This window comes from Malus domestica, chromosome 12 (genome assembly GCF_042453785.1).
Source record: "Malus domestica chromosome 12, GDT2T_hap1".
Taxonomy (NCBI): domain Eukaryota; kingdom Viridiplantae; phylum Streptophyta; class Magnoliopsida; order Rosales; family Rosaceae; genus Malus; species Malus domestica.
In genome coordinates, this window is record NC_091672.1 from 19561505 (window position 1) to 19576600 (window position 15096).

Below are 15096 nucleotides of genomic sequence, written 5' to 3' on the forward strand. Positions count from 1 at the left end.
TACCAAACTCAGCATAGAAGCTCACAAATGAGATCTGTATAAAAGGGTCGCGCAAAGTGTATGGGACCCATCGAGGAGTCCAAAGAAACCAAATCCCCGCACGACGACGACGGAGTGCCGGCCGATTCGACTCCCCGCGGGTCTGACGATCTAGAGGCTGCCAAGCGGTAGATTCACGGTGGCGGGAAGATTTAGCAGAGGGAGAAGAGGCGTTGATGGAGTGATGGCTAACAAATGGAGCAGCACCTCCTTCTCCTTCTTAGTCTTCTTCTTCGATTTCAATCTTACATCTGACTAAAAATTGAATGGGTGTAAAAATAAATCTACATACTGAATTAGGTTTATAAGGGTATATTAGGTATTAAATTTGGGTTTAAAGAGATAATAATAGTTTAGTTAAAAATCAAATGGGTGAAAAGAGTAAATTGGGTGTAGAAATAGGTTAGATGGGTTTAAATAAAATTACCCCAACATATATAATAAAACCACCAGCTCCAGTACAAGTCGACAGATCAGCCACGCACCCAATCCTAAAACAAGTCATCCACCCAACAAATTATATTCGATTTTCTCTGGATTTCTCTTTTTATTCGGATTCTCTCTTAAATATTATGTGTATCAAACTTATATTAAGATACCACTTATTATTATGGTTTGATGATATTTCTTTTTACTTGGAAATGAGAAATTTTAGGTTCGAATCTCGTGGATGGCGAATTCGATACCAACATAGGCTGCACATTGTGTGGTTTTGCCGAACTCATATTCCCCTTAGTGTAAAAATATCGATGTACTAAAAAAAAACTTATATAAAGATAGCGTCAATATTACATAAACATTGGACAAAACTTCTGACATTCAAACCTAATACCGTTAAATTGTACATATAATACAAAAAGTCTTGATATTATTTAATGTGAACGTCGGTAGTGCTACACTTATTATCTATGTACTATCATTTATATCATCTCTTTAATAGAGGTAGAGTCCATCAACAATGTGAATGTCATCTTTATTAGAGAGATGATATAAATGGTGGTACACATAGATGGTAAACTTAAAATGAACTAGTAATAATGTGATTCAAATTTGCCTTTGGTGAGAATCGAACTTAAGACCCCTCACTTACAAGTGAGATGAATACCACTAAACTAAAATACTAAGTGGCAGAAATAAACTTTCTTGAAATAAAGAGAATCTACAGAAACACCTGAAACACATACACACATTTGTTTCTTTTTTCCATTTCATTCTATTATTTCGAAAGAAAAAAAAAATCATTCTATTATTAACGATTAAAAATTTTGCATTTTATTATTCACCTTCTTACTCTTAAAAATATTGCATTATTTGTCAATTTTGAACCTTTGACATTTTAATTTTCAAACAATAGGAATTATGAAATAAAAATACATTTTTTTACAAGCAATATTATTTATACTAACGGAATTGGATGGTTTAAGTCTCATAATAAACTAATAATAATGTAATTTTAAATTCTTCTTTTATAAGAATTGAATATAAAATTTCTTATTTACAAAATAAAAAATTACCACTAAATAATAATATTAAATGACAAATTATTCTCCAAGAAACTCCGTTCCTCGGATAGTAAACAAGTAAACATGACGTAGGTAAGAGAATTGAGGGATCAATGCCATGTCATTGTCGATGTTAATTTGCCAAACTAACCAAAAATAAAGTCAGACTCAGCAGCGCACCGACTTGATCAACTCTCCCCTCTCATCGGCCCCGCCACATCCACCCACGCAGCCCGGGCCCCACCATCCTTTCCCACTCGCCCGGTTGTCCCACGCAGCTCCCGGCTGTAGTACAAACCGCTCCCAGTCCTTCCAGTCCGTTCGTTACGGCCGTACCCAAATCCCTCCTATTCGGTGACAAAATATACGGAATCTACAATTTAATAATACTCTCAATTAATCATTGACTAACTTTGTCCCAAAAAAATAATTAATCATTGATTAAAATACTGACTAATTCCTCCTTATTAAAAAGACAATCGCACTATTCAGTTTTGTTTTTTTTCCGTCAAAGTTATCGACAGAGTTTGAACTTATGTCGTAATGTAAGAACCCAACATCTTTTCATTATTGTGATAACGGGTCACTTGCCTACTCATAGTCCTTTTAAACCCATTCAAATAATATGTAATTGTTTTTTTTTTAGCCGAATAAATGGGTCTGGAGAGAGCCCAGTACAGGATAAGAAGATCAAGACATTGGGACGGCAAACTGGCTCAAGAAATCTCAAGCATCATTACGAGAATGAAAAATGACTGGTAGCAAGCAACCACTCATAGCCCTAGATTGTCTACCTATAAGAAGAGACAAGCGAAAAACATAATGTACTTTTCGACTGCTCAAGCCAATTGACAAACCTGGAAACTTTATGGCACAAAACTTTGAAGACAGGTCAATCCAGATTATGGAACCATGAACCTTAAGCCCCTAAAACGTGGCACATGGATGCCTCGAACGACCGAATGCCCACAACACATGGTGCTTAGACTATCCGAATCAAAACAAGAGGCTTTGTCAGATCTAAGTAAGCTAGTCAAATTAGACCAAGCTAGTTAGATTGGAGCAAGCTAGTCAGGTCAAGCCCACCAAAGATTGACCATATTAATTTTGTTAACCTTCCAATTCATAACGCTAACAATTGTCACGTAAAATTATTAAAACGTGCGTACTAGTAAAAAATGGACAACATAATTTTGATATCATGATATTTTAAGCGAACTGACAACAATTGTAATACACCATCTAATACAGATGTGTCATACTCTTAAATTTTTTGTGTATTGAACCATATTAAAGTACATTTGCACTATTCACCTAGAAAAAATATATTTGCACCATGATCAATTTTATGTGTCTACAAGACATTTTTAAATACGTGACGAGATGACAATCATACTAAAAAAATTCGTGCGAAAATATTCTCTTAAAAAATCTTGGAGTTGTCAACTCCACCATATCATTCGAACTTCAGGGGAAGGTCGTTTCCTCACACACTTCTCTCTCTCTCTCCAATCCACATATTACTAATTTCTTCACGCATTATCCGAATTTCGCATCAACTATCACAAATGGCGTCACTCATCTCCGCCACCGCCCAAAACCACACAGACATCGCACAGTCCAATTTCATACAAGGCCTATTTGCCGACCAGTTTCTTGTTTCCTTGCCTGAATTTCTGGCCAACATGGACTTGTCATGGATGGTGGACTTTCTCAAGGGCATGGTGAAGCCGCTGGCGGCGACGGTGGTGGTGTTCCTTGCGGTGGCCTTGTCATACATGCAGAAGCTGGGTTTGGGTAGAGAGATGATTTACTCCATTTTTAGAGCCTTCGTTCAGCTTTCGATTATCGGGTTTGTTCTTCAGTTCATCTTCACTCGGGACAATGCCTTTTGGATCGTTCTAGCTTACCTTTTCATGGTTTGTAATTGTCTCCTTTGTGCTAACTTTTCTTGCCATGTGCTTGGTTTCCGAGAAAATTCTGTTTGGTCAATACTCAATACCCTTTCATAAATTTAGCTTTTGAAGTATGTTGTTGGGTTTGTTTAATTTTTTTTTTTTAATTTTCTAGAAGCAGAGCCCTCTGTTTTTCTTCTGCTTCCTTATAGAAATCTAGACACAGAAGTAATTGTGTTTCATGAGTCCCGTTCTCTCGGTCACATTTATGATCACTCACTTTTAGAATTGATATCAGGATAGACAATAAAGAGATGCGTTTTTCATCTTTTGAACTTCCTTTTATATTAAATCCAAGCGTGAGTGACATAAACCGGATGTATGACACGATTTAGTATCCATTATTGTTTCTTGACTCTCATTAGTGTTCGTATATATCTGTTTCTGATTAAAAGTTTATAATCGGTTCTATTTGTTCTCGTCTCGTAATATTGCTACAACATCAAATTGTAATAATTATTGGTGCAGTTTCTTTATGATCTTTATGTGATTATTGCCTCTGCAGGTGACTGTTGCTGGTTATACAGCAGGGCAAAGGGCTAAGCATGTCCCAAGAGGGAAGTATGTTGCTGGGGCTTCCATATTGGCTGGAACTTCAATCACAATGTTTCTGCTTCTTGTGATGAGAGTGTTCCCATTCACTCCAAGATATATTATCCCCGTTGCAGGAATGATGGTCGGAAATTCAATGACGGTAACTGGGGTTACGATGAAAAGGCTTCGAGATGATATTCGAACTCAAATGAACCTGGTAGGTTAATTTCTTACCCGAAGAAAACCATATTGTTACCAAATCCGTCTCTTTTTTTTCCATATAATTTTTCCATAGACTGACTGCTTGTTTCCAAAAGCGCTTTCATGTAACCAAAAGCTCTTGTGACATTGTTTGGTAGAAATAACAAAAAGTACACTAGGAAATACTTCCAAGTGTTTTTTTTTTTTTTTTTTGAGAATTATAAGTGTTTTCTGCAGAAGCAGTCTCGACTCTCGACAGGCCCTAAGAGACCAACCTTGTGTTCAAAGTATTTACTATTTAGTCTTGCATATTATATTGTCCAATGTTCACGATATAGTATTATGCAGATGGATAAATATTCAGTCAGTTCGAGTCATTTTCCAGTTGGAAATTTGAATATTGGCAACAATGTCAATGAACTGACATGGATTACCGATTTTTTTTTTCAGGTAGAGACAGCGTTGGCTCTTGGTGCAACGCCGCGCCAAGCAACAATGCAGCAGGTGAAGAGAGCTCTGGTGATTTCTCTGTCTCCAGTTCTGGACAATGCCAAAACCGTTGGCCTCATCTCGCTTCCCGGTGCAATGACTGGCCTCATAATGGGAGGAGCCTCCCCTCTGGAGGCCATTCAATTGCAGATTGTTGTGATGAACTTTATGATCGGTGCAACTACAGTTAGCAGCATTTCTTCAACGTATCTGTGTTGGCCTGCCTTCTTTACCAAAGCTTATCAGTTAGAGACCAAGGTTTTCACTTTAGAATAGGGTTTTTGTAATGTTATATTGTACAATATTTATCAAATCAGCACTCTGCTTTTCTCTTAGGGCTCGTTGGGTACACATACATGATTCAAATGTGTAACCTAATAAATTAAAGGTAATGCCGAAGAGAGAAAATATAAAATTATCATTACCTAAAAGATAGAAGATGGATTACTTACGAAGAACACTCGTTCATTCCAGTCCTCCATAAAACAGTAGGATTTGAAGGGATGACTATCCTTCATAGCTAATCGTCTTCTAATCCCCTTGAACAACCATTCACTTCTACTTTCAATATATCTTGAAATTGTGATGGTTCTCCATGTCAGTTAAATCATGTGTGGTGGAAGAGCCTTAAGTGACAAATATACATATACATCCATCATGTTATTTAATTATTTGGGCCACAAACACATGATCCACAAACACATGATATTAAGCATGGTTGTAAAAGAACAACATCGCTTACCAACAAAAATGATAAAAGGAATAACACCATTGATGTAATAAAGTAGGATAGGTAAGTTAAACACTCTTCGTTTAGCCTGCACTCCACTCCTCCTACGATTTCAGATACAATTTCAAAATATTCATCTTTGACTCCAAATGGCCAAAGAGGAATGCCAAAATCGCTCCATAAAATAAGCGTCTTAGATGCTCGTATGAAAAGGCATGCCACGCCAACAGCTAGAACATGAAGGTTGAGATGATCGGAGTGGAGGTGGTGACGGTCGGGTGTTTAGGCTAACCCTAGTGTTGACGATGGTGACCGCCACCGCCACCATGAGACCCTTGATTGTGTCTGTGATTATTTGGGCCTTGATTACCATTTTGACCTTGTCCGTGATTACTTGAGTCTTGATTGCCCTTTTGATTTTGTCCGTAGTTACTTGGGCCTTGCTTTTCCTTTTGACCTTGGCCGTGATTACTTGAGTCTTGATTACCCTTTTGACCTTGTCCGTGATTACTTGAGCTTTGATTTCCCTTTTTACCTTGTCTGTAGTTACTTTGATTTTCCTTTTGACCTTGTCCATGATTACTTGAGTCTTGATTACCCTTTTGACCTTGTCTGTGATTACTTGAGTCTTGATTACCCTTTTGACCTTGTCCGTGATTACTTGAGTCTTGATTACCCTTTTGACCTTGTCTATGATTACTTGAGCTTTGATTTCCCTTTTGACCTTGTCCGTGATTACTTGAGCTTTGATTTCCCTTTTGACCTTGTCTGTGATTACTTGAGATTTGATTACCCTTTTGACCTTGTCCGTGATTACTTGAGTCTTGATTACCCTTTTGACCTTGTCCGTGATTACTTAAGCTTTGATTTCCCTTTTGACCTTGTCCGTAGTTACTTGGGCCTTGATTTTCCTTCTGACCTTGTCCGTGATTACTTGAGTCTTGATTACCCTTTTGACCTTGTCCGTGATTACTTGAGCTTTGATTTCCCTTTTGACCTTCTTCGTAGTTACTTGGGCCTTGATTTTCCTTTTGACCTTGTCCGTGATTACTTGAGCTTTGATTTCCCTTTTGACCTTCTCCGTAGTTACTTGGGCCTTGATTTTCCTTTTGACCTTGTCCGTGATTACTTGAGTCTTGATTACCCTTTTGACCTTGTCCGTGATTACTTGAGTCTTGATTACCCTTTTGACTTTCTCCGTAGTTACTTGGGCCTTGATTTTCCTTTTGACCTTGTTCGTGGTTACTTGTGCCTTGATTTCCTTGTCCGTGGTTAATTGGGCCTTGATTTCCCTTTTGACCTTGTCTGTGATTAGTTTGGGCTTGATTACCCTTTTGACCTTGACCTTGTCCATTTTGTCCACTTGGCACATGATGACCCCCACCTTTATTACCCTAAAGAGTAATAGCAACAAGTTAATTATCTTCGCAAAATATAAGTAACTCTTTGCTACAGTGGTGAAAAGATTGTTAACTTTTGCATGACGGCATGAATGGTGACTAATTTAACAAAATCTATCGTTTGAAAAAAATAAAAAATTATCTTCGCAAGATCAAGTAAAATAGCAACAACAAAAATTATATATTTTTTGTAACGAGTTAATTTCGTCTAATCTTCTATTCATTTAAAAGAAGAAAAAGGATAAAATATCGCATTCAATACCAGAATTTAGTTTCTTATCATTTCGGACAAAATATAAAATCATTTCTTTACTATTGAAGTTAGATTCTCATTCTCCTTTTAATGATTCTCATTCTCCTTTTAATAATGTTATCATGCTTAAGCCTAAAGTCAAGTAATTAAAATTACCTTTCGTTTCATCAAATGTTTGCCGCCTGAATTTGACGCCTCACTATTAGGCGATGATGGTGGTGGCGGCGGAGAAGGCGAAGATGCTGGTGGTGATGGCGCCGTCCTCGACAGGTTATGATGAGCTAATTCAGATAAAGGGATTGGGTTAAAGGGGTCCATACCGACCCAATTTCCAGGAGGATAATATTCACAAACAACTAGCAAATTTCCATTGGAGCATTTGTGTCGGGCGCATCCTACTTGTTCAGTGTCTTTCCATATAATCTGCGTGTAATGTTCGCATGGTTTATCTGGTTCGCACTCGCGCTTTTCTTTGTTGTAGTACACCTTCTCATGTCCCCAGTCTTGCACTGCCTCCCTCGGCAGCCAATGCGCTTTGTGAGCCCAGAACAAGTTCTCCCCCATACCTTGATACGATGAATGCTGCATTTGACAGTCGTGATGATCCTGCTTCATGGCCCAGTCCTCCGCCAACTGGGCCATCGTGTCGTTCCACACCAACGGCTTCATCTTCTCCTCTCTTCGGATCTCGTTATGGGCCAGGAGGAACTCTTGGACCAGCGCCGGTCGAGGGTACTCGGTGAAGTTGTCCGTGTTTGGTTTCAACGCGGTGGCCAGGTTATTGAGAAGGCTATTCGCGGTGTTGGCAACGTCGTTGACAGCCTTGCCAATGTGGTTGGCGGCATTGGCTATTTCCTGTGATCTATCATTGGGATTAGCATTGGCGTTTGTTCCATCAACATGGTTGACATGAAGAATGTGATCTCTCAAGTTGGCCGTGACCGCGAGGATCAGGAGAGAGATGGTGAGTATTATGGTAGCAAAGGTCCGACCTCGCGGCATTGCGTTGTTGAGTGTGGAATTTTAGAAGGTGGTGGTTAAAATCTAGGTTGTTTAAATCTTTGATAAGGGCGACGTGACGATGTAGGGTTAGTACGGTTTGATTTGGTTCGGTTTTGCTTTGCTAGCTCTCAGCCTCCAAAAGTAGCGGCAAGAGAGAGCGACCATGAGAGGACCTAAGAAGGGTTTTATTTGGTCTAGTTTGCTAAAAATGACAGTACAACTCCATCAATTTTCCCATCATCCCATTCCTAATTTTGCTAGCTCGCAGCCTCCAAAATAGTTATGCTATTTTAAGGCGGCTGCTGATGGATAGCCGCAGTTTTTGGGACGTCTTTCGGTCAAATGGTCAAATTGTTGTTTTCATGCAGATGTTTGTCCGTCAATGTCATGCAAGCACCTGAAAGAAATTGGTATTTTTTGCGTCTTGAGTGATATTACTCAATACATAATTAGGTTGAAATTAGTAAATTGCAATTTTTTTTTTCATTTTTTTACACAAGGATATATTGACACATCTTGATCGGAGTCGAGGCGTGTTGGCTGTCAGCCAAAGGTGACGTAACCATACATGCAAGTGATGTAAGAAAAATGTAAATAAATTAAAACCAAAACTATAACTTAATTAAACTAAAAAAGCAAGTGCGCAATAGTGGGTAGAACCTATAGAATACAAATATTCAGAGCATAGATATCATCAATAGTGCAGTTGAAACTAATTAAGTGTTTAGCACACAATCGGGAACAGTTCCTACTTTTAATTAGAGTATGTCAGAACACCAGCTTTTCCTGGTATGCCACCAAGAAATTTAGCTATCTAGGACCTAGAGGGGCGAAAAATAGAAGGGTGAGTGGCCACAAAAATAAAGATTTCTAAAATCCATTTGTTTTTTGAACATACTAACCCCTCGCTATAAAACATGTATAATTTCCAGAAAATCATACTATGTAAGTACGAAATCAAATGCATGCTAACAGTAAACCAAAAGTATGCCACAACACTGTATCTCATCAGCAATATAAATATAATCATGTGCTCAATAATCTATACTAGCACGCAAGTCGAAGTCACTTAATGTGACATGTACGCCTGCACCTATGGCTCATCAATCTATGCTAACACACGAGTCGGAGTCGCCTGATGCGACCTAAACGACAAGCTAGGTGTAACAATATACGCTCTAGTGTTACGATCATGTGAAGGCTAGCATTATGTGCTGGTCACCTACGAGTCTGAGTCGCCTAATACGACCTGTACGACAGGCTAGCACCTAACTTGGATCCAAGGCGAGCATGCGGTGCGGGAGGTGAACAATCACGTGAAGGATTAGCCCTGGCCCAAGGCTGGAGCACTAACACCGGGGTGCAGCAATGATGAACAAACTATATGAATATAAGCATGTCATACAATTCAATTGTTCCAAACAACACAATAAACTCACCTGAACTTACATGCGTGTCCTGTAGAATTACTTTAGCATTTCACAACAGTATAATATATATGAGCAGGTAAAATGCATATGAAATGCCATGACAATATACAACTCAGCCACAAACAATATTTTTAAAATTAAGTAAATCGTGGCATAAAATGCAATAACCAGTTTAAAAGCATTTGTGGAAACTGTTTGTACCATACTTAACCAATCCCGAAACTAACAAGTACCGATTAACGTTATACCGTCAAGGACCCAGAAGAGTTTCCCTCCAACCAGGAGGCCAATCACAGCGCAACACGTGTCAACACCAAGAGGCCGATCACAAGGCGACACGTGTCAACATCAAAGGCCAATCACAGCATGACATGTGTCAAGGCCAGAACAAAGCTAGAAACTCTCTTCTATAAAAAGAGATCATTCTCCCACAATAATCCTTAATGTCATTTGTACTAAATCATTTATTAGTACTCACTAAAGGAGAGCTTGAACCTATATACTTGTGTAAAACCTTCACAATTAATGAGAACTCTTCTACTCCGTGGACGTAGCCAATCTGGGTGAACCACGTACATCTTATGTTTGCTTCCCGATCTCTATCCATTTACATACTTATCCACACAAGTAACCGGAGCAATCTAGCGAAGGTCACAAACTTGACATTTTCTGTTGTACCAAAGTCCCCACTGATTTTGTGCATCAACATTTGGCGCTGTCTGTGGGAACGACACTTATTTCCACTCTCTTCAACTTTGTCAAGTTGGTTTCCACCATTTGTACATTCTTTTTTTTACTAAGCATCCCTCTTCAACATGGGGAGCGAAGGAAGCCACAGTACACAGAACGACACCCCTTCGCACCTGGTGCGAAGCAATGAAAGAATGAACAAAAGAAGTTTGCTTTTTAGGCTAAAGTCGATAAGTTTGAGGCTCAGAACAACAAGATAGCGATGAAGAATGAGATCCTCCAAGAGCAATATGAGAAGGTCTTCGAGATGCTCCATGAGGCTAGATACACTAAAACACACGAGCTCATCACCCTTGTGGAAGTCAACCATCAACTGGGTGCCCCCCAACACGGAGGGTCATTTGCCCTCGACATGGGTATTCCTATTAAGGAGCGAGCTACTCATCGAAATGGTGACCAACATGAGACTTCTCTCAACCCAGCTGTTTCGACCCGAAGCAAGAAGAGTGGAGGAAGACACCTCTTTACAAAAGGAGTGGAAATATCGAAAGCCGTCTTTCGCGACTGTCGAGACTTCCTAAAGCAACGTCGAGACAATCTCATCCATGTAAGCTCAAAGATTAATGACCCAAGGGTCTCTGAAAAACTCAGTCTCCTCCCATATCCCAGGTCGGCAACCAATTTGGGGAAGGGGCAACAAGTCCTAGAGAAACACGAAGGTACGGCGAGTCCAAGGAAAAATCATATGCTCTTGATCAAACCTTCCTACTTCCAAGAGGAGTTGGAGATTTACGAAAAAAAAAGCTCCAATGGTACATGACTTCACTCATGCCCCTTTTGTCCTATGGCTCCTTAACGAAGTAAACAAGTTAAGGGTCGAACAACAAGCTGAGATACCTGGTTAGAACCAACCTAGGCCTGGCCCTCTTACAAGGAGGATCCTCGACACCCCCTCTAAGTGAAGAGGTTTACAACTCTATACTGGAAGGAAGGACCTGATTGAACATTTTAACCTCTTTGAGTCCACTATGGCATATCAGATGCACGCCGACGAAAAACGATGTCTTCTTTTCCCTTCCACCCTATCTGGCAGAGCTCTAAACTGATGACTTGTACACTATTCGCCAGAAGCCAGACGAGTCATTACGAGAGTATGCTGGTCACTTCAACCATGAGTATTCTCACTGCACTGAGGCAGATGACAAGACCACGCCCAAAGCCTTCACGGCAGGCCTACGTGATTGTTTCTTAAGTACATGATCAATGCCAACACTTGGAAGACTTACTCTGAGGTGATGGCACAGGCTTACAACCACGCCTCCGCCGAAGTAAGGACATACCAAGAGAACCCCCATATGGTTCACCCCTATCAACAAGTGGGAAGTGGAAGTCAAGTTCTACCAAGTGATGAGATCTTGGCCATTCAGACACCCATTGCATAATCTCCTGCCTCATTTAGCTACTCGCTAAGTCACCAAACGTATTTGTCTCTTGGTAAGAGGAAGGATTTTTACTCTCAACAAGCCCATTACAATAAAAGGGATAAAGGTTCGCATCAAGACAACCAGGGGTGAACGTACCGTTGACTATTATGACTATGGGGCCAAGCCTCACTCTTTCAAAGTGGAGGACTAGGTACTGAAGGAAATACTATTATAAGAAGGCATACACATTGCAAATGTTTTGACCCTCAATCGCTTGGGATCTTTTGTTACACAAGCCATTCGACAAATATTTAAAGAATTCAGACAACTTCTTCTGAGTCTTTTGCATTTCTAACACTGGAACACTTGGTCTACGCTGACCTAACTCTATACTCTAACTCAAAGCTTCAACATGCGTACTTTGGCACAAAGTATGTGATACTAAGTGTTACAACCAATATGGTTCACATATTGAAAGCATAGATCCCTTCATGCATAGCAAAACATTCGTAAGCATCACTCATGTCAATCTTCGTAAACATCATACATTCCAACACATTCATACATAAACATCATACATTCCAATACATTCATACATAAGCCAACTGTGTTTCGAAAGGGTTCAACACACTTTGTGTCATTCAACACTTGCTATAATGTGCCTCGACACATTGCCCTTATTCTCACCAACTAGGTGATGAAGGAACTCACATTTGTGCCACCAACTAAGTGATGAAATGTACAACCCGTACTCTCCTTCATGCCACCAACCAGGTGATGAAATGTACAATCGTACTCTAATATTATTTGGCAACTTGCCACTATTATCACCAACCAGGTGAAGAAGGAACTTACTTTCGTGTCACCAACCAGGTGATGAAATGTACAACCCGTACTCTAATATTATTCGGCAATTTGCCACTCTTATCACCAACCAGGTGAATAAATAACTCATCTTCATGCCACCAACCAGGTGATGAAATGTACAACCCGTACTCTTCTTCATGTCACCAACTAGGTGATGAAATGTACAACCCGTACTCTAATATTATTTGGCAACTTGCCACTCTTATCACCAATCAGGTGAAGAAGAAACTCATCTTCATGCCACCAACTAGGTGATGAAATGTACAACCCGTACTCTCCTTTATGCCACCAACCAAGTGATGAAATATGATGAAAGGTGATGAAGGAACTCACCTTCGTACCACCAACCAAGTGATGAAAGCAACCCACCATTCATTCCACCAACCAGAAGACGAGTGGTACAACTTATACATGTAAACTCCTAGTATTCACAAATAATAAAAAAAGCTCAAGCTTTACAACTTAACTAGGGGAGCACTTATGCCTAACAAGAGTTATAGTCACCAACAAAGTCTTATTGCAAGCCAACAACGGATTCAGTGCATGGTATACGAAGATCAAGCTCTTCAGCCCTCTTGCATCTGCTTCAGACATTTCTCCTCTGTAACAATGCAAACACTACAACTCATAGAAAGCTTCACACTCTCTTGATCAAGACTGTTCGAAGCAAATTCAATTTATATGGTTCTTCTAAACCTTCGATTACTACAAAGTGTGGCTTGCATCACAATCTCTTGCTCAACAGTGTGGAAGAAAAATTTGTATACGTTGTCTCTCCCAAATCTCAAAACCTTCATCAATGGAGAACAACTACAAATTCTCAAAAGCTTCACACACTTTTGATCAAGATAGTGTGAAGCAAAACCAATTTATGGTGGAAATCAAAAGCTTCATCAATGAAGGGCAATTACAATCCTCAAAAGCTTCACACACTCTTGATCAAGATAGTGTGAAGCAAAACCAATTTATGGTGGAAATCAAAAGCTTCATCAATGGAGGACAACTATAATTCTCAAAAGCTTCACACACTCTTGATCAAGATAGTGTAAAGCAAAACCAATTTATGGTGCCAACAAGAGCTTCGTCAAAGGAGTTCAACCACAATTCTCAAAAGCTTCACACTCTTGATCAAGATAGTGTGAAACAAAACCAATTTATGGTGCCAACAAAAGCTTCATCAAAGGAGTTCAACTACAATTCTCAAAAGCTTGACACACTCTTGATCAAGACAGTGTGAAACAAAACCAATTTATTGATCAAGACAGTGTGAAGCAAAACCAATTTATGGTGCCAACAAAAGCTTCATCAATGGAGGGCAACTACAATTCTTAAAAGCTTCACACACTTTTGATCAAGACACTGTGAAGCAAAACCAATTTATGTTGCCAACAAAAGCTTCATCAATGGAAGGCAACTACAATTCTCAAAAGCTTCACACACTCTTAATCAAGACAGTGTGAAGTAAAACCAATTTATGGTGCCAACAAAAGCTTTAACTCCAAAACTTCACCTACAAAAGCTTCAACACCAAAGCTTCACCTACAAAGCTTCAACTCCAAAGCTTCACCTACAAAAGCTTCAACTCTAAAGCTTCACCTACAAAGCTTCAACACAAAAGCTTCACCTATAAAGCTTCAACACAAAAGCTTCACCTACAAAGCTTCAACTACAAAGCTTCACCTACAAAAGCTTCAACTCCAAAGCTTCCCCTACAAAAGCTTCAACTCCAAAGCTTCACCTACAAAGCTTCAACTCCAAAGCTTCACCTACAAAGCTTCAACACAAAAGTTTCACCTACAAAGCTTCAACTCCAAAGCTTCACTTACAAAGCTTCAACTCCAAAGCTTCACCTACAAAAAGCTTCAACTCCAAAGCTTCACTTACAAAGCTTCAACACCAAAACTTCACCTACAAAGCTTCAACACAAAAGCTTCACTCTCTTGATCAAGATAGTGTGAAGCAAAATCAATTCATGGTTCCCAACAAAGCTTCAACCTCAAAGCTTCACCTACAAAGCTTCAACACCAAAACTTCACCTACAAAGCTTAATATATATATATTTTTTTTTCGGAAATTCGAAAATTCGGAAATTCAGAAATTCAAAAAAAAAAAAAAAGGTCTAAGCCTCCTCTTCTTTGGGCCTAACAACTTTCATAACAAATATACATGAAGGAGGAGTTTTGGGCTACCACTTAGCAAGGAAAATGGTGAAGTTTTGTTACTTTGGAAACTTGGCTACTAGCAAGACACCTCATTTATTAACTCCCTTGACCGGAGACTTTGGGGACTCCTACCATATGCCACTACACCTCAGTACTTGGAAGGTTCACGACTACTCAGTGACTTGGATATTTCAAGTCTCCAACCAAGAAGTTTTCCTCACTTGGAAAATTAATGGAGCACTACCTCAACGTACATGCTTCACTCATAAAGCTTCAACATACAAGCTTCAACAAAAGAAAAAAATTCAAAGAACTTAGTGAAGAAGACTTTGGTGTATTTAACACAATACGTTGAGATGAAGCAAAACTTATTTATTGATATCTCCGATAAGTTACAAATATGTACATATACATGAAT

At 39.3% G+C, this 15096-nt stretch overlaps 2 protein-coding genes across 3 annotated transcripts; one reads left to right on the forward strand and one right to left on the reverse strand.

Moving 5' to 3' along the window:
• The first annotated feature begins 2953 nt into the window (after nucleotides 1–2953).
• LOC103413701 (protein ALUMINUM SENSITIVE 3-like) lies at nucleotides 2954–5055 on the forward strand. The gene is made up of 3 exons (XM_008352143.4): nucleotides 2954–3460; nucleotides 4002–4247; nucleotides 4682–5055. Exons 1-3 carry the CDS (start codon nucleotides 3110–3112, stop codon nucleotides 4994–4996), a joined length of 912 nt encoding a protein of 303 aa, XP_008350365.2. The 5' UTR covers nucleotides 2954–3109; the 3' UTR covers nucleotides 4997–5055.
• Nucleotides 5056–5352: 297 nt separating this feature from the next.
• On the reverse strand, nucleotides 5353–8271 carry LOC103413720 (uncharacterized). 2 transcript variants are annotated; one of them, XM_029089547.2, is made up of 3 exons: nucleotides 7260–8271; nucleotides 6058–6844; nucleotides 5353–6018 (listed from the first exon to the last, which is right to left on the reverse strand). In XM_029089547.2, the coding sequence occupies exons 1-3, from the start codon at nucleotides 8103–8105 to the stop codon at nucleotides 5744–5746; spliced, it is 1908 nt and encodes a 635-aa protein (XP_028945380.1). In that variant the 5' UTR covers nucleotides 8106–8271; the 3' UTR covers nucleotides 5353–5743. The 2 variants fall into 2 exon arrangements, with proteins under 2 accessions (XP_028945380.1, XP_008350381.2); XM_008352159.3 differs by having other exon boundaries at nucleotides 5353–6844.
• Between the last annotated feature and the right edge of the window lie 6825 nt (nucleotides 8272–15096).

Bases quoted from the DNA above. Each gene is read 5' to 3' on its own strand.
- LOC103413701 (XM_008352143.4), top strand. From the start codon at position 3,110: ATGGCGTCACTCATCTCCGCCACCGCCCAAAACCACACAGACATCGCA. The intron at 3,461-4,001 runs GTTTGTAATTGT...TTGCCTCTGCAG, and splicing joins TTCTAGCTTACCTTTTCATG to GTGACTGTTGCTGGTTATAC. The intron at 4,248-4,681 runs GTAGGTTAATTT...TTTTTTTTTCAG, and splicing joins TTCGAACTCAAATGAACCTG to GTAGAGACAGCGTTGGCTCT.
- LOC103413720 (XM_008352159.3), bottom strand. From the start codon at position 8,105: ATGCCGCGAGGTCGGACCTTTGCTACCATAATACTCACCATCTCTCTC. The intron at 6,845-7,259 runs GTAATTTTAATT...ATTACTCTTTAG, and splicing joins AACATTTGATGAAACGAAAG to GGTAATAAAGGTGGGGGTCA.